The following is a 20,967-nucleotide window of genomic DNA, read 5'->3' as shown; positions in this document are numbered from 1 at the left end:
ATATTCCAAGCATAGACTAATATACTTATTCTGACGTACTAAAGAATGCATCAATATTTTGTACGGTCTGTGTATTGCATTAAACTGTTAGCATTCAAAAACAAGCAAGATACTGTCTATGGTAATGAGTATATTTATAAAAATACATACAATATACATATTGTACACTATCTTTACAGTACGTCATTTTCAAATTAAAAATGAACATATTAAAAGTTGTAGTATACTAACGAGATAATTTGGTGTGACTGAATGTCACCATGGCACAATTAGCAATATTTAATTAGAGCTGTTTTTTTACCTCTACTTATTGCTACTTACATACTCTGTCTATATCCTCGTACCATTGCTTACAGTCGTCTAACTCTTGTTGGATTCACAGGGGCAAGAGCGTCTAGAATCGCTCGATCGTAGCATCGTAGTGAGATCGTCTCCCAAGAAATGGCATCTAAAAAGGCTTAGCGTTGGTATCTTGTAAATCATTCACCATTATTGCATTATTGCATTATTACATACTGCTAAAGATCTTTCATATAACTGGCGAAACAATTTTATAGGTTTGCATTGAATGTGCTGGCCAACTTCGATAACAGTATAACTTTATCCACGACGTCAAACCCCTTTCTGTAATCCAAGTATATACCTGCAATGCAGCCTCCATAATAATAGTCCACTATAGCCACCTGTAAATATGCTTCCAAAAGGTCTTTTCAATCTTTTAGATATCGGAATCACTCTCGTGATTTTTCAACAATCTGAAAAAAGTAGTTATACGGGCTTAGTTTGTAAAAATACGCAAAAAATTAGGGATTGTACAAATCTTTCATAATATATTCTAGTATTTCGGGCCTTTCGGGCCCGCCTAGAGCTTTGGACGAACAAGCGCCTCGCTTACTTAGTTCGGATTCATCCACGCATGAGTCGCTCGCGGTACTCGCTGCCATCGCCTCCACCACATTCAGCCATACGGGCTGTAGACAGGAGGGCTATAGCGAAAAACGAAATAAGAAGTTTCGGTTGACGGATCGTACATTTTTCTATTACGAAAGTGTTTCAGATCTGACGATCGACGCGAAGTTCGCGATTAGACATTTTGTCTTTCGTTTACATTATTCCCAAGTTCTGTTGACGTCTACTTTTTCGTTATTTGACATAAATGCTATCGTAACAATATATTATAGTTATATTTTATTCATTTTCATTTTAATTTTTTTTCTTGTACGGTGAGTTATAGAAGAACCAAAGAACGAATTTGGCTCCCGACAATTTTTTTTGTAAATAAGCAAATTCCTGATAAGGAATTGATAAACATAAAAAAATTTAATAACTTAGTTTATACCCATGCAAATTATAATGAACAAAAATCTAATTGGGTTAAGCTGGCACACTGCAACTAAAATCATGTTCCATTACAGCAATGATCTTAAGGCCATTGTGAGATAATATACCAACTATTAGTGGCTCACACCCAGAGCCGGTGGACGATCGCCGAGTTGCTGCATTGGTTTTTCGCCAAGACCTTTTTATGAGCCCACTTTTGCAACAATCATGCAAGTATTAAGATTCAAACAAGTGGAATATTAATGGTAATCCACCATATTTTAATTCAATAATAATGATACTTTAACATTATATTAAAATCATATTACCTTTAACCACTGCTGCACTGTTTTTATTATACTTTTGAGGCAAACGTCGGTCAACGAAAAATGTTGAAGGGAGTGTCAAAGCAACAGTATTCAGGCGCTCAACATTATGAATAGGACCACGGCTAAACTCTACATTTATAGCCATGTAATCCATCAAGTTCCCATGACTGTCATTATATTTAAGCTATAATTGAAATCTTTTTATTTGAGACATCTAACCATTGATGAAATTAGATCAACCGCTTTATATTTAACTTAATAACTACAAGCACTACAAGCAGAAATCACGGTAATCGGTCAGAGAATTAGGTCAATTTTAAATTTCTTCGTATAACATTCAGGATAGCGATATTTACGATAATTACAATATATATATATATAGTTATTACAATTATTAATAAGCTCATCGAAAGCATTTGAGGCCTCGTCAAGGTCACCCTTGTTAAAAATAACATACCAATCGGCGAGTGCTATCGAGGAATATAATGTATGAAAATTAGCTTTATAAAAATTCCCTTCATTAAATTGAAGCAATAGGGAAATGAAAATTCCGGTTTGCTTCATTGTGGACTGTGCGGACTTGGCACCACGCTATGGGTACCTGTGTATGTTCTCATAAATTACCTGTGGGTTAACTCCAACATCACAAGTCACGTGACATGACGTTGTGGACGTGTCATTTGTAGACGGTTCGCTGGCGGCGTTGCGCAGGTTCATTTTTAGAAAAGTCGAGTTGGGAGTCCTATTATTGAAGAAAAGTTGAATGGTTTTGATCGATTAGATCAGTAATTATTTTAGTTAGTATAGTGAAAACACAATAAATCCAAAATGGGAAGTGAGTATCGTTTTATTTTATAATATTATTGTTAATTAAATACGACACGTATAAGAATATTTAGCGTCTAATTGTAATATATTTGTGTTTTATGTGATAAACTGTGATGATTTATCGTTAATACTTGTGTTTCAGTAAAATTCCTTGAAGTTATAAAGCCTTTCTGCAGTATATTACCAGAAATAGCGAAACCCGAGAGAAAGGTAAATTGGTGATTGAACATTTTACCCGTACTACCTTCTTTTTAATAGTAATTTTATATCTACAATTGTTATTTAATTATTCCAATGTAATTTTCATCTTGAGTTGAATTGTTACAACATCATACTAAGTGATAGTATAAGTGAAAGTAACCTCCCAGACAAATTTCAAAGGAATTAACTGTAAAGTCGTTAACCATTGATGAAATTAGATCAAAAGAATAATTTATTGTTTCAGATTCAATTCAGGGAAAAAGTATTATGGACAGCAATCACACTATTTATTTTCTTAGTATGTTGCCAGGTAAGCAAAATGTTTAACCTATTTTTGTCTTCCCAAAATAAAAATTAGTTGCTTTATATATTTAATGCCTAAAGCATTGTTTACTGTAATTGTGAAGTTAAGATGCCATATGTTTTCAATTTGGTCAAAATAATAAGATCAATATTTCTTCAAGAAATCCTATTCTACTTAAACTCTAAAATTACATGCTTTTGATACTTAATTTCTGTTTAATTAAAATGTATATAGTATATTTCGATATATACTTATAATATAGATAATTCATAAGTAAAAATCATTTGTTAGACTAATTTTAGTACTAAAAATTCTTGAACTGAAGTATATAAAAGTTGTCCCGTTATTTAAATAAATTTTATTTTTAGATACCATTATTTGGTATAATGTCCTCGGACAGTGCAGACCCATTCTATTGGATAAGAGTGATCCTGGCATCTAACAGAGGAACACTTATGGAACTAGGAATCTCACCCATTGTTACATCAGGACTCATCATGCAACTGCTAGCAGGAGCCAAGATTATTGAAGTTGGTGACACACCAAAAGACAGAGCATTGTTTAATGGAGCTCAGAAATGTAAGAAATGTGACAGATTTAGTTGTTTGATATTGTACTATGCCCAACAGGTGGCAAACATACAATAGGCTTGTCTGATGTTTAGTGTTTGCCCATGGACATTCACATTGCACAAAAACTAGATGTGTGTTTATAATTTATATGAAAAAAGTAAGAAATTTTTTTTTTTTACAGTGTTCGGTATGGTGATCACAATAGGTCAAGCTATTGTATATGTAATGACTGGAATGTACGGTGAGCCTAGTGAAATTGGAGCTGGAGTCTGTCTACTCATCATCATTCAACTGTTTGTTGCCGGTCTTATTGTGCTGTTGCTCGATGAACTTCTCCAAAAAGGTTTGTTTTTTATTAATTATGAAATTATTACTTTGTTCAAAATGTCTCAAAATATATATTAAATATTAATTATCAATTAATACATTAGATGAAATAAATATTTTATAATGCAACACTTGTAAATGCAAAGGTTCTGTTTTATCATACAAGCAACTTATATATAATTAATTCATCATCTAATATCAAAATATAAAAGAAATGATATAAAATAAATTATTTTCAGGATATGGTTTGGGCTCCGGTATATCTCTGTTCATCGCCACCAACATCTGTGAAACCATTGTATGGAAGGCCTTCTCCCCTGCTACTGTTAATACTGGTATGTTTTATTTATTATTTTGCATTAATATGTACAGTTTATTTTAACTTTGTTATTAGCAACTTAAAACAGTATATATTAGAGAACCACTAAGTAACTGATATGTTTGCTAAAGACACCATGTACTAGGCAGAGTTATTTAGTTCAGATTTAATATCTTAAAAAATGATCTCAGATTACATTTTCAAGAAACTTAATAAGTATGTGTCCTCAAATCTATTGAATCTTTTTCCTTATACAAATTTTTAATAATTTTATTATCTACCTTAGTGTTTTAAAAGTTTTTTAATTATTACTATTATTCTTCCATAGGTCGTGGCACAGAATTCGAAGGTGCAGTGATAGCGTTATTCCATCTGTTGGCAACCCGCCCTGACAAGGTTCGAGCCCTCCGTGAAGCCTTCTACCGACAGAATTTACCTAACCTCATGAATCTACTCGCTACTGTCCTCGTCTTTGCTATAGTCATATACTTCCAGGTATGTATTTTATTTGTACTGCAATTTTTTTTTGTATGTTTAGGGTTAATAATCTAATTCATATATCATTCAAAAATACTGATTTTTTTTTTCGTTTTGGAGTATATGATATTAATTAGGCCAGAGTGATTTTAACAAAAGATTTGCTCGTTTTTTAAAGACTTTTATTTTATTCATATGCATTTTAAATTTCAGGGCTTCCGCGTAGATCTACCAATAAAGTCTGCTCGTTACCGTGGGCAATATTCGTCATACCCTATTAAGTTGTTCTATACATCGAACATTCCCATCATCCTGCAATCGGCGCTCGTCTCCAACCTTTACGTTATCTCCCAGGTAAGTGAAATAAATAAATACATTAATTTTTTAAAAATAAATTTTAATATAAAAATTTTTTTTTTCAAACTCCAACGCATAATAACTTTATTCATATAGGAAAACAAGTACACTTAATAAGATAAAAAGTTAAATTAATTGTAAATTTACATTTACTACCAGTTCGCAAGGCAAGGGAGTAGAGCGGGCAAGAAGAACTGGCAAGAAACTCTCCGCCACTCTTTTAATATATATAGAGGCTTTTTTTTGAAATCAAAATTAAAGAATTATAAATATTGAAGTTAATGAATGATAGCTGTATGAATATAATTTAATAGCACCTATATTATATATAAGTAGAGACTTCTAACTTTTAAATTTAACTCGCTCGTCTCACAAAAAAAATACTACTTTAACAAACTTTATGGTATATTGTGTTAACTAACAATAATACAATCAGCTTGTCAGGCAGCGGAAGAGTCAGTATCATTACGGGCCACACTTACAGGTTACTATTGTCCACAGATGTTAGCAGTGAAATTCAGTGGTAACTTCCTCGTGAACCTCCTCGGAGTGTGGGCGGATGTGGGCGGCGGCGGTCCAGCCAGGGCTTACCCGGTGGGAGGCCTCTGCTACTACTTCAGTCCCCCAGAGTCCCTTTCCCATATAGGCCAGGACCCCTTACACGCAGTTCTCTACATGTTCTTCATGTTGGGATCCTGTGCCTTCTTCTCAAAGACCTGGATTGATGTTTCTGGATCGTCTGCTAAGGATGTAAGTCTCGACTCTTGTATGTCAAAATTTATTTGGTTTAATGAAGTAAAGAATTTTTAGACTTCATTGTTTAGAAGTGCATAGTATATATCTACCAATCGGTAGAATTTTTTCTATATCAGTCCCAATAAGATGTTTATTTTTATTTTTTTGTTTCGTATATTATATTTAGTATGCAGTTATTAACACAAAAGCTTTATAGAAATCTCAACCAATATAAAATTTCAGGTCGCCAAGCAACTGAAAGAACAGCAAATGGTAATGCGTGGTCACCGTGACAACTCAATGATACACGAATTAAACCGTTATATTCCAACAGCTGCCGCTTTCGGTGGTCTTTGTATTGGAGCTCTCTCAGTTCTAGCCGATTTCCTCGGAGCCATTGGATCAGGAACTGGTATACTTCTGGCCGTGACCATCATTTACCAGTACTTCGAGATCTTCGTCAAGGAACAGGCGGAAATGGGCGGCATGAGCACGCTCTTATTCTAAGCTATCCAAGCGTAACATTCTAGAAAATTTCAGAATGCGCAGAGCATTCTGGAACGTTTTGAGACTTTTAGAATATGTTTGGTTCTAGAATGTTCCGAATTGGAATAATGCAATTTCAGTTTCGGGTGCGGATTTTAGTGTTCAAGCGTTTTTACGCACATTATTGGATAGTAGTAGTTAAATGACAATTTTATCTTTTTATTTTAAAATTTTAGTTTCCTGTATATAGTGATCATAGTGACTTAATCAAATACAATCTTTCCGTATCTGATAACTGAATTGCGTGAAGTTAGTAATATGTTGTAGTGTGGATCGCGTTGTTCACGCGAGTGGCGTGGGTTATGTGCTATTTATATGAAAGAACTTTATAATAAATACTTTAACGAAAATTACGAATTTTTAATTTTGCCCCCATAATACTTTCAATAAAATTCCAATAAAACCGAATACACACAGCGTTAGTGACTTTTCCAACACATGGCGAAATATTGTTTAAATTTGGTGTTTGAATATTGTAATACTATTAAGATATGAAAAGTACATTTCAATAAAGATAAGTTTATAGAAATTTGTTTTTGATTTTAAATTAAACTGCGTAATAGTTAAGTAATTTTATTCTCACTATACATGCGAAATACAAGGAAAACAATTTGCGATCTTAAACCGATTATTCTAGTCTATATATCGTAACAAAATATATAGTTAGTCAGCGGTAACAAACAAAATCCTTATTTACAAATTACCATTTATCCGATTACCACAAAATTAGGAAACGTTAAAAACCTAAGGATACTCGTAAATTTATGGCACAACACAAATTCTACACATTAATAGGCACTTTTTTCACTCGGGAGTCAAATATTGCTTTTCGAAATGAATCTCTTGGTCCCAACCAAGACAGGAGTTTGCGGATAATGTGTAGACGCGAAGCACGGAAGACAATGCATAAATCCTTATAAACAAATGTCTATGTGTATTAAATTAAATTAGCTTAACCGTAAGGCATTTATGTGATTTTAAACGGCGTATTCTGAAGCTGAATAAAGCTATATCGTTAACAAAATATAATTCTAACCTCATTTCCCCAATGAACTGTATGAGATATTTCGATTGTATTACAATATATTTATTTTGTCTCTGCTAGGTAAACTGAATGAGTTCAAAGCACTCTTAAGTTCTATAATATACAAAGCTTTAATCCTATCTTTATAATTTAGGGTAGATATCAATGTCTTCTGGCATGAAATCAGTCAATGGAGTCCAATAAAAACACTTGTTCAAAATTAAAACGTCTCGTTATTCGTTTAGTATAATTAAGAACCCACAGACACATTAGACCCGTTGACTTTAATAATGTCAGAAGATAGGATGTTTCGCTGTCAAACTTGCTCTCAACTGTGTCAATTCTAGCTTTTAATGGAGCTTAAAAAAAACTAAACAAATAAGGTGAGTAAGGAAACATTTATTTTAAACATTTTTGAAATAAACAAACTAAAAATAACAGTGCCAATGTAGAAATTAATAAGACATGGATTAAAACTAAACAAACCATATAGAAACGCTCCATGCTCTACAGTGACTATAAATTTATACAAAACTTATTCCAAAGTGTACTTCAACAGCATTTGTCTAAAAATAACTAAGTAAACAAAATGTCGAAAAATGTGGACCCCGATAAAGTAATAAAAAATAACAACAAAAGATACCGTCACGCTAGTAAAAGTTTTAAAAGTGCAAAAATCCTTACACCACAACCAAATAATCTAAATCTAACAATAATAAAATATTCCACTATGGCGTTAAGGACCTTGAAAGGTGATTCCAAATTTGAATCTTAAAACTGTATACCGCCTATTTTTTTAATATGAAAAAAGAATAAGGTAGGTTAGTAGGAGGTGAATGACCCCTGAAAGTGACCCCAATTCGAATCTTCGAACAGTGAATTTATTTTTTAAATTTGGAAACTTTCTTTTTAATTTTTTACATGCCTTTAAAAACTTGTACTAGCGAAACATGTCGACCGCACCAGGCAACAATCATAATCTATACAAATACATGCTAATATTTCGCTAATTAACTATTATTTGTACATGCAACACTTAATTTACGCCTACATAACTCATTAAAATATGGTAATTTAGAATATATTCAACAAGAGTCAATTAAATATATACGCTGTATAGAGAGATAGTTTTAAGCATATTTAATTGACGTCTTAAATGGGTAGCTCGCTAAGCAGTGGGTTGTAGATATTTAATAGGTGATATCTATCACAGATTAAAAATTATTTATTGATGTCACTGGACTTTAGAAAGCTGATTGGGCAGTTTTAGACAGTATTGCCATAACAAAATACATAATCAAATACGTCACAATTTTAAAATAAGAATGCCTCAATTCAACTTGTTATCCGCAAACAAAATGCTGTTGGTGCTAATTTTGATTACACATACTAATGAGATCTGTCAAAATAGCCCCATAAAATATTATTTCATTTAAAATAAAAACAAAGAAACTGTGATAATTTAATTAAGAATAATTCCTTTATGATAATTTAGATATAATTAGGTGTATGTATCATAATTAGCACCATTATCAATGTTTATATGGTTGAAGGTTTGATTTGTTTGCTTACAATAAAGTCAAAAATATATGTTGATTAATAAGTACTCGATGAATTAAAGAAGTATGCTGATGAAGTATAGCATTTACTTGTTAAGACTCCTCGACTACAATCATATAAATATTGATGCAAATGTTAAAGTGACAAAAGCAAGATTAAGCAATATAATACTGCTGTGCCGTCTCGGTATAGATTAATTCACTAAGCGATAGTTTCAATCTCTTCCTGTTCCGGAGTTGGTATCGGCTTAGGGGGTTTGTACGGCAGAGTCTTGAGTTTGCGAGCCTCTCTTCTTTGCTTCTTTTGCTGCATGACCAGCCTTAATTGCTCCAATTTGCATTTTGTTTTGGTATTTTCGATCGCTAGAGTTTTGGCCACTGTGCACTTTTGGCATAGTTCGTTTTTGCCTTCGCAGTTGGCACAAACTGGTGGGTTTAAACGGCTACAGTGGCATTCCTTGGCACATGTACATGACTTTCTTGATGTGGACGGATGTCCATCGCATTGACCGTAGGAACAGGTCGCTTGACTGCAATTTGGGCATTTGTCGTCCAGTTGGCCACTACAGCTGTGTTTCAAATCCCTCTGAAAAAAGATATTATATTTAATATATATTATGATATGTGTTTTCTAAAACAAAAGTACCTTTTGTAGCTGTATAATTAGAATAAGCGGGATAATTTTGTAGTGAGGCTATTAAAGTAATGTAATTCATGTTTATAAAGTAATTTCAAACTAAAAATAATTTGTTTTAAATTGTTCTACGTCGAATCTTTTTTTTTTACTTTTTATTATTATATATATTATTAAGATTGCAAATAATTCGTCATATTCATATATACAAATATAATTATTAAATTGTGTTTTAACGTGATTTTTTCACAAGAATACAAATACAATTTCGTACATCCTATTTTTTAAATCACATTTAACAATAACAAAATATATTTAAATGTGTGTAACTGCAAGAATTGAATTTGCGAATTTACGTAACTCAGTGTGAGGATTTCACAACGTATAAAAGTTCAAGGATTAATTGCTATTATTGACATTAAACAAACTTTATAATAATTTATTTATTAAAATAGCGATATTAGAATTGCATATTAAGTTTCAAAGATTCAGGAAGTTTTATATTCTTATATTATACTATACCAATAAGTAATATTGCTTTTATTTGTGAAAACGTCGATTTTAAAATTAATACACTATAATCCTCGTTGAATATACAGTGTAAACTATGTATAACGACACTGAAGGGAATTGTGCATTTTGTGGCGTATAGAAAGAAGAAAAACGTATAGATAATCCATGACAAGTACTTATTAGTCATGATCAACACCAGTCTACACGTGCAAGCAATACGAACTTGTAAATAAAATAACTAATTTCTTAGAATTTCGTATCCATGATGCCGATAGTCGAGTTTATTGCGGGCTAAGACAATAAAGCGACAAAAGAACGTACAAAGCTGCGCAGTTTTTACTAATTTTAGCAACTTAAAATGTACTTTATTAGTCAATTGTTGTCGTTATGAAGGACGCGTGTAATGTGTAAGAGTGCATTATTGTATGGAAGACAAGCTAAACCGACCAAAGCCAAGTCAATCCGACGCTTTAGGGAAATACGTCGTTAAATAGTTTGTAGTATTTTATTTTTAGTTTATATACGGTTTATAACCACCGCATCACCGAAATTAAATCCTTATTTCAGAAGTTTCTTTCAGAAGGAATAACTAGTGTAACTATACTGACGTAGGCTTATTTATGACGGCAATTATCTTAATTGTTATACAATGGGATGTCAATACATACACCGGAAACTACTCTGTTCTATGTTTTATTGATTATCAGCCCATTCAGGCAATTCTTCAGCTCTATAAGTACAGAAACATTATAATGTAAACAGTGTTTTTTCTCGCCAGCTCTTCTTGATTTGGCAACTAAGCTCTTTCTCTGTAACTTTCAAAAGCGATACCGAGAGCGGTCCTGATCTTAATAATGAGTTTTCATACGATCCCAATGCGACATTCATTCTATTGATAAGAGAACTACAACGAATTTGTATAAAAACTAAATCTGATTAGATGTCAACATTGGTACAAAGTAATAGCAATAGGTGCTTGAAATAAAATCACATTATGACTACCGCCAAACGGCTAAATGTTTAATGACAATAGTCACGTGACAGTGTGGGTAACTGACATTTTCAAAAAAATTCCTTTGGCGGTAGTGGGACACGCCTGTTGCAAAGTAGTTTGTCAAGCCCCTAACACTAAATGTCAATTTAGACCTTCCAAAGATTATTTTTAATATTGACGTTCTAGATTTAGCAATAGGAATAAATGAAACTTCATTTGACATACCTGTCCTAATGGTGGCGTGGCACACAGCAAGTCATTTAGAATGTGTATGATGGTGGATATATCCCTCTTTGGTCGGCCATATCTGGAAAAATATGAATTATATTAAGTCTACTATTATATGGTATCTGGGAAAATTAGTAACAATAACCCACGGAAGCCTTCTTTTATGTTTTTAACAGCAACACGAATATATATATATTGAACATATGATAAAATGAAATATATGAATATTAGTGCTCCGTGTAAACAGCAAATGTACTATCCTTTCAAGCTGTCAACGGCTCATACATACAAAAGCCTATCTAAACATTCGTGCGAATTGTAGGTATTAATTAAATTGATAATAAACAAAACACTATATTAGTAAAATGAAAGGTGAAATATTTCCCTTTTTTAGTTTCGGGTACCAAGACAGCGATCTTAACTTTATGCAAAACGTTGACTGAACAAGGGCACATTAGTCGTTATTATAGTATGAAAAAAGAACAAATACTTAAGCACATCCAATATACAAGTTATTCTAAATACAGAAATGATATTTAAAACAGATAAAGAAATGTTTCTATTTATTCCAAATCCATTAATTCCAAAACCAATTGCTTTTGAGTACTCAAGTTTGCAGAAGGAACCTTTGTAGAAATTAACAATACAATAAATATAACGCTGTATGATAATAGAACAATTATAAACAAAACTACATATCTTGTATAGTACAGTGATATAATAATGTTTACTTCATAGGAAATCTTAAGAGCTTGTGTGAACATAACTGTTTGGTGTTGGCTAATAAAAACAAAACACATATTTTATATTAATTGAGATTTTGGTTTTGGCAACAAAATTGCTTAGGAAAGTATATTGCCATATCTAAAAATTATTTCAGAGATAAATTAAAAACGGCATTGACATTAATAATGTCTAATGTATATGAAATATCATATAGCAGAAATTCCATTTCAAAATTTCTACGAAGGCTGATTATCTTCATGTTCATTTTAGATAACATTGCTTTATTGTATATTAAATCATGTGAAATATTGCTTCAAACATATATTGTCTTTATTAATTTTGAGCCTTAATGAAACTCTATCCTTAAGTGTTGTTAAATAGTTTCTCTCTAAGAAGTATAGATTTTTAGACCTTTATTTAAAATATTAAAGCTTCTAAACTAGTTTTGTAAGAAATTTAAACTTGTGAGCGTGTTCCGAAAATATAACTTAAATTAGCAATTAGTTCGATTTTCAGACATTTGGCTGAACAATGACATGATTCTAAACAATCGAATAGGTCATGATAACGATTAAATGCTGAATGTTTTTTTTCCAAAGCCTCATAATATTTTTAAGAAAATAATTAGTAAGCAATGAAGGTGTGTTTGGTCAAATAAATGTGAATCTAGGAATAACAAAAGGCTTCATATTAATGTCATAAAATAAAGAACAATTCTTGGTAGTAATAAGATCTGTATAAATTGAAAATATATTTATACATAATCTCTACTTTATACTCCTTATAGTGCCACTAATTGTAATAGATTGACTAGTTAAAAAGGTTAGTTTGTATAAGAAACGAGGCAAGCCAATTCTAGTTGAGTACTCTTGATGTAGGTGTAAATTTTTACATTACATTAAGTTGACATGCTTGCTACTAAACAATGCAGCTTTATATATAAATTTTCTTACCTGTCTTGAAGGGCAGGATTCAAAGTACCAGAAAATGTTCCAGAATAAATTCCTCGGCCGTGATGTTTCATCGATTCAATTACAGCACCCGGACTAATTTTCGACCGCACTGACTGTTCTAATGTCTTGATATCAATTTTTTTTGTCAAAACCTCCTTTGAGAGTTTCCGTAGCTTTTGAGTGAGACTCCTGGATGCTTCTTTTAGAGCACTGGTGTCTATAACAGGAATTTCTTCTGTTGATGTTGTTGCTATAGGTGTTTGCTTGGAAGTTGAGGGTATTGCATATATATCAGTCTGACTGCCCGTAGCAATCTTTGTCACTGGAGGCTCTGACTTTGAGGTAGACGGTAGTGAAGTGGCACTTTCTATTTGTATGCTTCTTTTCTTATTTGCAACTTGCAAAAATGCCTTCTGCTTATTCTGGCTGATAGGATGCTTAAACTTTGATGTCTTGTGAAGTAAGTATTGAAAACGTTTATTTTTCAATGGCTCATTGATGCTCTGGAATGATGGCAGTGGTCCTGCTGTGGTTTCTTGTGTGCCATGGCTTGTTGTAGCTAAGTTAGATATCTCACGGTCCATCATTGTTTCGTCATGTTCAGTAAATAGCCCTTTGTCAACTGCACTGTTAAATAAATTCTCCATAGGATATTCATCTATTGTATTCTCGGCAAGAAATGAACTTTGCTCTGTAAAATTATCACTATCATCACTCATAGAACTATCAGTGTGTGTTGTAGATGCACATGGCTTGTCACATGAGCTTGTAGAAGGCATATCAATGGAAGATTTATTTGATAACAAATCAAGCAGGCTGCTTTTCACTGAATTTGCAATTGCCTTAGCATCTCTGTTTTCAGGGGAAGAGTGTATTGGACTAGACACCAGATTTGATAGGGACTTAATAGGTGACTGATCACTTTCCCCAGAGCTTTCAGCTAGATCTGACAAAGTACAATTTGAGGAATTTCCATCCTCTTTGTTTGTGTCACTTTTGTCACCATACTTCTCTTCAGCCATAGATCTGTACAAGTCAAAAGCATTTTGCAATAAATCTAAATCCTGTTTTTCAAAACGTAACTCCTCTTTGTGCTTTTCTTTACTAGAAGAGGCAGTGTCTGTTTGAGACTTTTGGGCAGAAGCTTGGGAATTAGTTGATTCCTTGGACTCAGTTTTTGCTTGAGAGCTTTTAGCAGAATTTCTCAATGAACGACTAGAGTTAAGGGTTGATAACTGTAGCTGTATTAGCATCATGTGGTCACCTAGCCTCATGGTAAGATTCAAGGGTGACCTTCCACTCAAAAAGTCATTCACTTGATTGTCATTTAAAGTTTCTAATGCTTGCATTACTGAGTTCTCTGATCTATGTGTCTGTAAACAAAAGAAATAAAATAAAACATCCACTTGAAAATGATAAGTATTATGAATACTTGAATATTATGAAACACGTGATTATCTTGGGACATTGAATAGGCTTGCGAAACTGCGTCACGTACGTACCAAGAGTCCAGTTTCAACGCTCGGCAGCAAAATGACACGCGACCCATCCAGTAGGCCATTTTCTTCTAAAGTCCCATCAATAAGTTGCCTGCAAAGTGCAAACCAAACATCAATAATCGAGTCAAAGGACGCGAATGCGTCATCGTATCGACGCAACTTATTTCCGTGATACCTATGTTTAACAATAGATGCTTGGCGTCCGACGCCTCCGTTATTACCTTTCGCGATGTAACAAGCATATTCGATCCTTTGACACTTTCAATTTCCTGGAAACGAGTTTCTTCAGGTACTCCACTGAATTTTTACAGTTCACGCTAATGGAGAAATTACCACCAGTCGTCGTTTGTATATTCAGCGTTATGTCCGAGGAATGGGTTGAGCCACACCCGAACACCTCTGTTCCTGTTGCACGTTCCATATTATACACATAAATAACACTATTATCTTACTGTATTTCTATTTAGTCAAAGCAGAACTTCACTAGAATTACACAGCTATTTTATTGTAGGAAAAAATTAACAGGGTCACACGCTAGACCCCCAGATTTGATGTGGCCGTCGGTGTGACCAATCTCCATCGTCGATTTCCCGTTATTTTTTTCTATAACAGCTGATGCGAAGCGCTACTCTCACAACACTCCGTTACATGCAGAATTATTCATGAACTGAAAGAAAAAGCACAAGTATTATCTATCATAAATGTTATTAATTTGACGACTCATAAAAGTTTATTATTTAAACAAAATAAAAATACGCAATCAAGATAAAAAATGCCAAAATTAGCAAATTATAGAGTTTTATATGATTAGTGCAAACCAACTTGGATATTTTACTACGTAAGTTGAAATCAAAATTGTCAAATTTTTACAAATTACATATGACGCTTACATTCCGCGGGCATTTTAAAATAACTTTAAGTTATAGACGTAGTTGTAGGAAGAACTGGGAAATTTAAGAACACTAAGACTACCTAAAAACGCAATGAGTCAAGTAAGATCATTCTAAAATAACAGAAAATTTATCGGTTTTGGCACTTCGATTAATCATGTACTTTCAAATTGCAAAACTCACAACAAATTATGGACAGAGTATATTATGTATAATGATGTTATTATATGGGTAAATGTATGATAAGACTCGTGACTCTACACATAAATATTAACTTTAACATAAACACAATTTATAAAGAATAGTGTTATTAGGTACGTACTCTTTAAATACGTATCAAACAATAATTTTTAAAAACTTCATATCAATACCAATTAATATGAAAAAATATTGTTTTCGATCAAGTGATTACGTACGTAATCCCAATTAAGTGTAGGTAGGACTGTGAGTTAGTTTGAAAACAATGCGTAGATGCATTACCAGCTGTACAAGCTTAAATTTGGAACAAGCTAAATTAAGATCACATTGTTCATTTTGAAATAATAGTTTTAGTATCATTACAAAAAAAAGCGCTATATTTATTTTTCAAGCGCTATATTTTTTATTGTTTCTGACGGATCGCAGAAGTTAACTTGCGATCCTTTTTAAGTAGGTATCTTTTAACAGCTGAATGAAACTTGAATTTATAAAAAATAAGACAAGGCTGTGTTCTATCCCCGACCCTGTTTCTTCTGCATATCAATGACATGTTGCAACTTAGCAACATTCATTGCTATGCGGATGACAGCACTGGGGATACTCTTTACACTGGCTGGGGGGGTATTTCTTGGGCAGTTGTCGATGAGTACCGGAACAAACTTGTGTCTGAAGTCGAAACTCTACTACGTGGAGTCTCGGACTGGGGTAGACTAAACCTAGTCGAATTTAAGACTAATAAGACACAAGTTTGCGCGTTTTCCGCGAAAAAAATACCCTTTGTCGCTACTCCTCTTTTCGAAAACACTCTTCTTGAAGCCACAGCCAGCATCGGAATACTTGGCGTTGACATATCGAACGACGTTCAGTTTCGCGGTCATTTGGAGGGATAGGCTAAATTAGCCTCCAAAAAGCTTGGTGTGCTCAGGACGAGACGGTACTTCACTCCGGGCCACCGCTTACAACTCTATAAAGCGCAAATACGGCCCCACATGGAATACTGTTCTCACCTCTGGGCGGGGGCTCCCCAGTACCAGCTCCTTCCACTTGACCGTATTCAAGGAAGAGCGGTTCGAATCGTCGATGACCAATCCCTCTCCGAGCGGCTCGATCCTTTGGCGTTGCGTAGAGATGTGGGGTCACTCAGCATCTTCTGCCGCATTTACCATGGAGAGTGTTCAGAGGAGTTGTTCGGATTAATACCTGCAGCTGAGTTTCAGCATCGGACGTCGAGGCAGAATACAAAATTCCACCCGTATCACCTCGACGTCCGCCGTTCCACGACTGAGCGTTTTTCAAGGCAATTTTTGCCGCGCACCACCGCTATGTGGAACCAGCTGCCCACTGAAGTATTTCCGAACCAATTCGACTTAGGGTCCTTCAAGAAAAGAGCGTACAAGTCCATGGGCGGCGGTATCACTTAACATCAGGTGAGCCTCCTGCCCGTTTGCCCCCTATTATATATATGAAAAAAAGAAAGATATACCGTGTTTGAGTGCACAGTCTTTATGTATAATTTTTTTATAACGTGTTGTCATGTTAAAAAATTATCATTTTAAAAGATGAAAAATGTGCTTAATTTCACACATTAAACAATATTATAGACAACGAGGGATTTCTGTATGATTCAAAATACTTGATACCCATATTTGATTTATCTATGTTTGTCGAAAAAAATAACTTCATGTCGAATTGTGTTTTCCTACTTTGGGTTTTTAAATAAAAGACAGGATTTTCCTTAACCCTTTATTGACCCAGCACCTAACAACGATAACAAACAAACATAATCTATCACAGCGACATTTACATTTCTTACAAAAAATTGGGAAACGTGATTTATAGAATAGCGAATATGATATTGTATAGACATCTACACAAATAAATTATATTATATATATATATAAATAGGTAACTGGAAGTCCTAATGCGGCGGCAGCCATTTTGCATTGCAGTGCGCGGGAGATGTACCATAAAACATAGTGTGGTAGCATATTTCCCATTTTAAAATATACTTCTTTCCTTTGAGGATATATATTTATCTTAAATTTAAATATGGTTGTACAATTTTACATTTTCTTAGTGTGACAGAGTGAATACATATTATATCTTCAAACATGGACGCCAATAATTAGTTCATTAGAAATTAAATTATATCACAAATTCTTAATGTCGTGGCCCGATCGTAAAATCACTGTTCTGTTTAACTACTTAGAAATGTTATGTTTATTCTGTAAATATAAGTATTTTGAATGCTGATCATTTAGCTCCGTTATGATATAACCAGCTAAAAGATTTCACATTTGCCACATTATTAGGCAATGAATTCTACCATGTAGCCACAATATATTATGATTAAATATAAGGTTTATAATATATACCTACTTATCCATAAAAATTAAATCAATAAAAAAAATGTGTGTGTGTGTGTCAGCTACGACGCACGATTGGAGTTTACTCCTTACGAACGATAATTATGATATATATCGAATAGAAAAAAAGGGTAAATGAACGCATCTGCTTAAATGATAAGAGAAACAAACATATATCTGTAATTATTCGGATTATTTATATTACTTCAATAAAGCGTATTACATAAAGTATGTTACAAAACAATATAAATACAATTTTAGAGAGAGAATGAGTTCAATCCTACAGATATATATGTTTGTCTCTTTCTACGTAACGCCTCAACTTTTCGTGTTACACTTGATTTTACTCCTCATAAAATTTCCGTACCGGGCCTTATAACTCAAATCGTTTCTTAAGGAGTAAACTCCAAAATTGTATTTTTTCTTGTGGCTCGGAAGAGTCTGATCACCCACAGAAGGAATGTCCTAGTGTGACCAGCGTATTGTTAAACAATGAAAGACTAATATGGTTTAATTCAGTTTCGTGTCTCTTGGCTTTTTGACAGCATGAATATAATTGATAGTAGGCCTGAAACCGTAACAGATAAGTCGACATGAGGATGACGTTGCTTATAAAAATGCATCATCTTAGCCTATCTCATCCTAATACTGTCTTGGAGTTTAATTTCGTTGGAGACTTTAGTTAGAAATATGTGTATTTGTAATTTAGAAATAATAATAAACCGTTAAAAATCTAAAAAATTTTGTTTACATATTTTCAGGCCGGTTACATATTTAAAGAATCTCGCGCGACGCCATCTTGTCAAGAGACGCGTTTTGGCGGGTTCTTGAAATAATGAATGTTTAAAGCCTTAACTTGACAGAGTAGAAACACCATATGTGTAGATTCTATAGTCACTAATAAATAATCTGTAATAGTTTTAAAAATATTCTCAAATAGCATTTTACACTGATTTATTTTTATGAATAAGGAAGTTAATTTATACGTCGTTTTGCGACGTTGCCGCACTTACCAAGTTACGATCTTGATGAAACGTGTGATGTGGGTTGAGAGTTCTTTAAAGTAAAAAAAAAACTAAAAGATCTCTTAACCATCTTGATAAAACGCATTATATTAGTTGAGAGTTAATTATAGTTTAATATTAGTATATATAGAGCACAGATAGTAAATTTTGTACTTTTTGTGATATTTGAAACTACAATAAAATAGCACTGGATATAATTACCTTATTCACACCTACTATAAGCTTTAAATAGTTAATTAATATAAAAACAAAAAAAAACTATTTAATCTTATATTTATTGTATGGTTATAAATAACACCCCCGGTTTCAAAAACTAACGGATTGTTTTAATTGTATTAAGTTAAGTAACTTCGTGTGATTAATAAAGCAATTAAAATTGATTGTTTTTAAATAAATGAATCAATATATACAAAAGCATTATTTAATATATTTAATACAACTTGAGGATTTTAATTGCTTTTGTTAAATTGTATATGTAAATATATATATGGGAATATATCAAGCAATAAACAATGGTCCAATTAATAACCGAGCACCATTATAAATAAAAATAATAATAATAAAAACATTTGTTCATTATATATAAAATCACTGAAAATGTCAATAGTCGAATTTTACGTATTCAAAATTAGTACAAAAAGTCAAAAAGTAGATTGGCTACTTAAAAATATTTACTCTATTAGCAGTTTGTAACGTGTATAGATTATAGACCAAAGTCATAGACAAGGATATGACCGAGACTTTCACTTGCAATCCGGTAGCAAAGCTGTGACTGTTAGGCGAATCGCTAGTCTGTGCGGAAAAAAAGGTCGCAGTGCTCCATAACCTTTTTTGCGTCATTCTGGTTTAACAGTAATCTTGATATTTAATAGAAAACATAAATAATTTGTGTATAAATGAATGCGTTTTACAAGAACATTATCATTTTCATAACAACTCTTACTCTCCGGTACTCTTTCCGCACAGACACAATAACACACTTTTTCATATTTTTTCTATATATACATATAGAATTTTGTCTAATACACCAACTTTAACATTTATAATGAGTTTAATGTTTATAAATAAATTTTGTATATATGTTTTTACTATCTGTCTCTTTTCTCGGAAACGTAAACACAATTTGACACAACGACTACTTTAAGTGAATTGTCAATTCATTGTCTATGGTCCAATATAGAATCTATACATGTCAACGTAGAACAATCACGATCCGAATTCCTGTGTAGAATTATCGATCTCCCCAAAAACGTAACCCCCTCGACCGTCCATTTGTAAATAATGATCGTGGTGTTGCCATAATGATTTACGGTGAGATACCGTAAATAGAGAAATGCCCATCTGGAAATATTATAATGGAAAAGTTATTTTTCATATAAATAAATCAATTTGATAAATTTGGGAAGACATTTTTTCTTTAAATACAAAAGAACATAATTATGAATGATCTAAATCTAGATCAAAATTGAAATAACTTAGGGAGCGTTCAACGCAATTTTTGGAGATTCTTGACATCCCCCCTCATGAAACGCGCCGTAACCTTTTTCTTATCCAACAAAATATGTTTGTATTTAGTTTCGTGTCGTGACCACCCCCAGTGACTCTTTATACCTAAAACTTACCATTATATGGTGTAAAGTACTGGAATGTGGAGAATAATACTAACAATAACGCGTAATTCAATCCCCGCCCCGCGTCGTAACGTTTTACAAGAGGACCCCCCCCCCCCCCCCCCCAAATTCGTTACTTAATACTTGAACGCTCCCTTAATTACACTACATTTATTTTTTCCCTGCGTAAAAACCTGCAATTAATTTTTATTTAAATAGATTACCTCTCTGCAGTATTGGTACATCTGCCCTTCAACGTCAACCGAGACTGCACTCGTACACTCGTCCAGAATTGCGAATTGTGGCGCGTGGTAGAAAAGACGCGCCATCTGTAACAAATAACAATTATATTACAAAATGCACATTTGTTTATTTTTATTTATTAACACTTCGTTACATTACAATATAGTTTTAAAGAAGAAACTAAACAGGA

General features: G+C 33.1%; 3 protein-coding genes across 3 annotated transcripts in view; 1 reads left to right on the top strand and 2 right to left on the bottom strand.

The window, feature by feature from the left end:
* The first annotated feature begins 2,322 nt into the window (after positions 1-2,322).
* LOC123714419 (protein transport protein Sec61 subunit alpha) lies at positions 2,323-6,665 on the top strand. Its single transcript, XM_045668660.1, has 10 exons — positions 2,323-2,484; positions 2,620-2,687; positions 2,923-2,988; positions 3,351-3,561; positions 3,736-3,897; positions 4,121-4,216; positions 4,529-4,695; positions 4,891-5,031; positions 5,536-5,784; positions 6,013-6,665. The coding sequence occupies exons 1-10, from the start codon at positions 2,478-2,480 to the stop codon at positions 6,274-6,276; spliced, it is 1,431 nt and encodes a 476-aa protein (XP_045524616.1). The 5' UTR covers positions 2,323-2,477; the 3' UTR covers positions 6,277-6,665.
* A 218-nt stretch (positions 6,666-6,883) lies between these two features.
* On the bottom strand, positions 6,884-15,442 carry LOC123714091 (midnolin homolog). Its single transcript, XM_045668218.1, has 6 exons — positions 15,336-15,442; positions 14,667-15,112; positions 14,449-14,536; positions 12,947-14,319; positions 11,265-11,346; positions 6,884-9,484 (listed from the first exon to the last, which is right to left on the bottom strand). Exons 2-6 carry the CDS (start codon positions 14,864-14,866, stop codon positions 9,101-9,103), a joined length of 2,127 nt encoding a protein of 708 aa, XP_045524174.1. The 5' UTR covers positions 14,867-15,112; positions 15,336-15,442; the 3' UTR covers positions 6,884-9,100.
* A 3,531-nt stretch (positions 15,443-18,973) lies between these two features.
* Positions 18,974-20,967, bottom strand: part of LOC123714230 (ATP-binding cassette sub-family D member 3) — a 32,219-nt gene continuing 30,225 nt past the window's right edge. Inside the window, exons 14-15 of the mRNA XM_045668425.1 lie at positions 20,759-20,863; positions 18,974-20,265 (exon numbers count right to left, since the gene is read on the bottom strand). Coding sequence (XP_045524381.1) covers positions 20,131-20,265; positions 20,759-20,863 — 240 coding nt within the window. The 3' untranslated portion in view covers positions 18,974-20,130. The remainder of the gene's footprint in view (positions 20,266-20,758; positions 20,864-20,967) is intronic.

Source organism: Pieris brassicae, chromosome 9, assembly GCF_905147105.1.
Source record: "Pieris brassicae chromosome 9, ilPieBrab1.1, whole genome shotgun sequence".
Classification (NCBI taxonomy): domain Eukaryota; kingdom Metazoa; phylum Arthropoda; class Insecta; order Lepidoptera; family Pieridae; genus Pieris; species Pieris brassicae.
The sequence above is the reverse complement of the archived record's forward strand: the minus strand, read 5'-3'. Positions and strand labels throughout refer to the sequence as shown.

What these genes read in the sequence shown, in the direction of transcription:
- LOC123714091 (XM_045668218.1), bottom strand. Translation starts at nt 14,866, where the DNA reads ATGGAACGTGCAACAGGAACAGAGGTGTTCGGGTGTGGCTCAACCCAT. An exon ending in AATCCTGCCCTTCAAGACAG is followed by an intron (nt 11,347 to 12,946) that starts GTAAGAAAATTT and finishes ATATTTTTCCAG; the next exon opens with ATATGGCCGACCAAAGAGGG. An exon ending in CCACGCCACCATTAGGACAG is followed by an intron (nt 9,485 to 11,264) that starts GTATGTCAAATG and finishes ATCTTTTTTCAG; the next exon opens with AGGGATTTGAAACACAGCTG.
- LOC123714419 (XM_045668660.1), top strand. An exon ending in TTTTCTTAGTATGTTGCCAG is followed by an intron (nt 2,989 to 3,350) that starts GTAAGCAAAATG and finishes TTTTATTTTTAG; the next exon opens with ATACCATTATTTGGTATAAT. An exon ending in ACCTTTACGTTATCTCCCAG is followed by an intron (nt 5,032 to 5,535) that starts GTAAGTGAAATA and finishes TATTGTCCACAG; the next exon opens with ATGTTAGCAGTGAAATTCAG.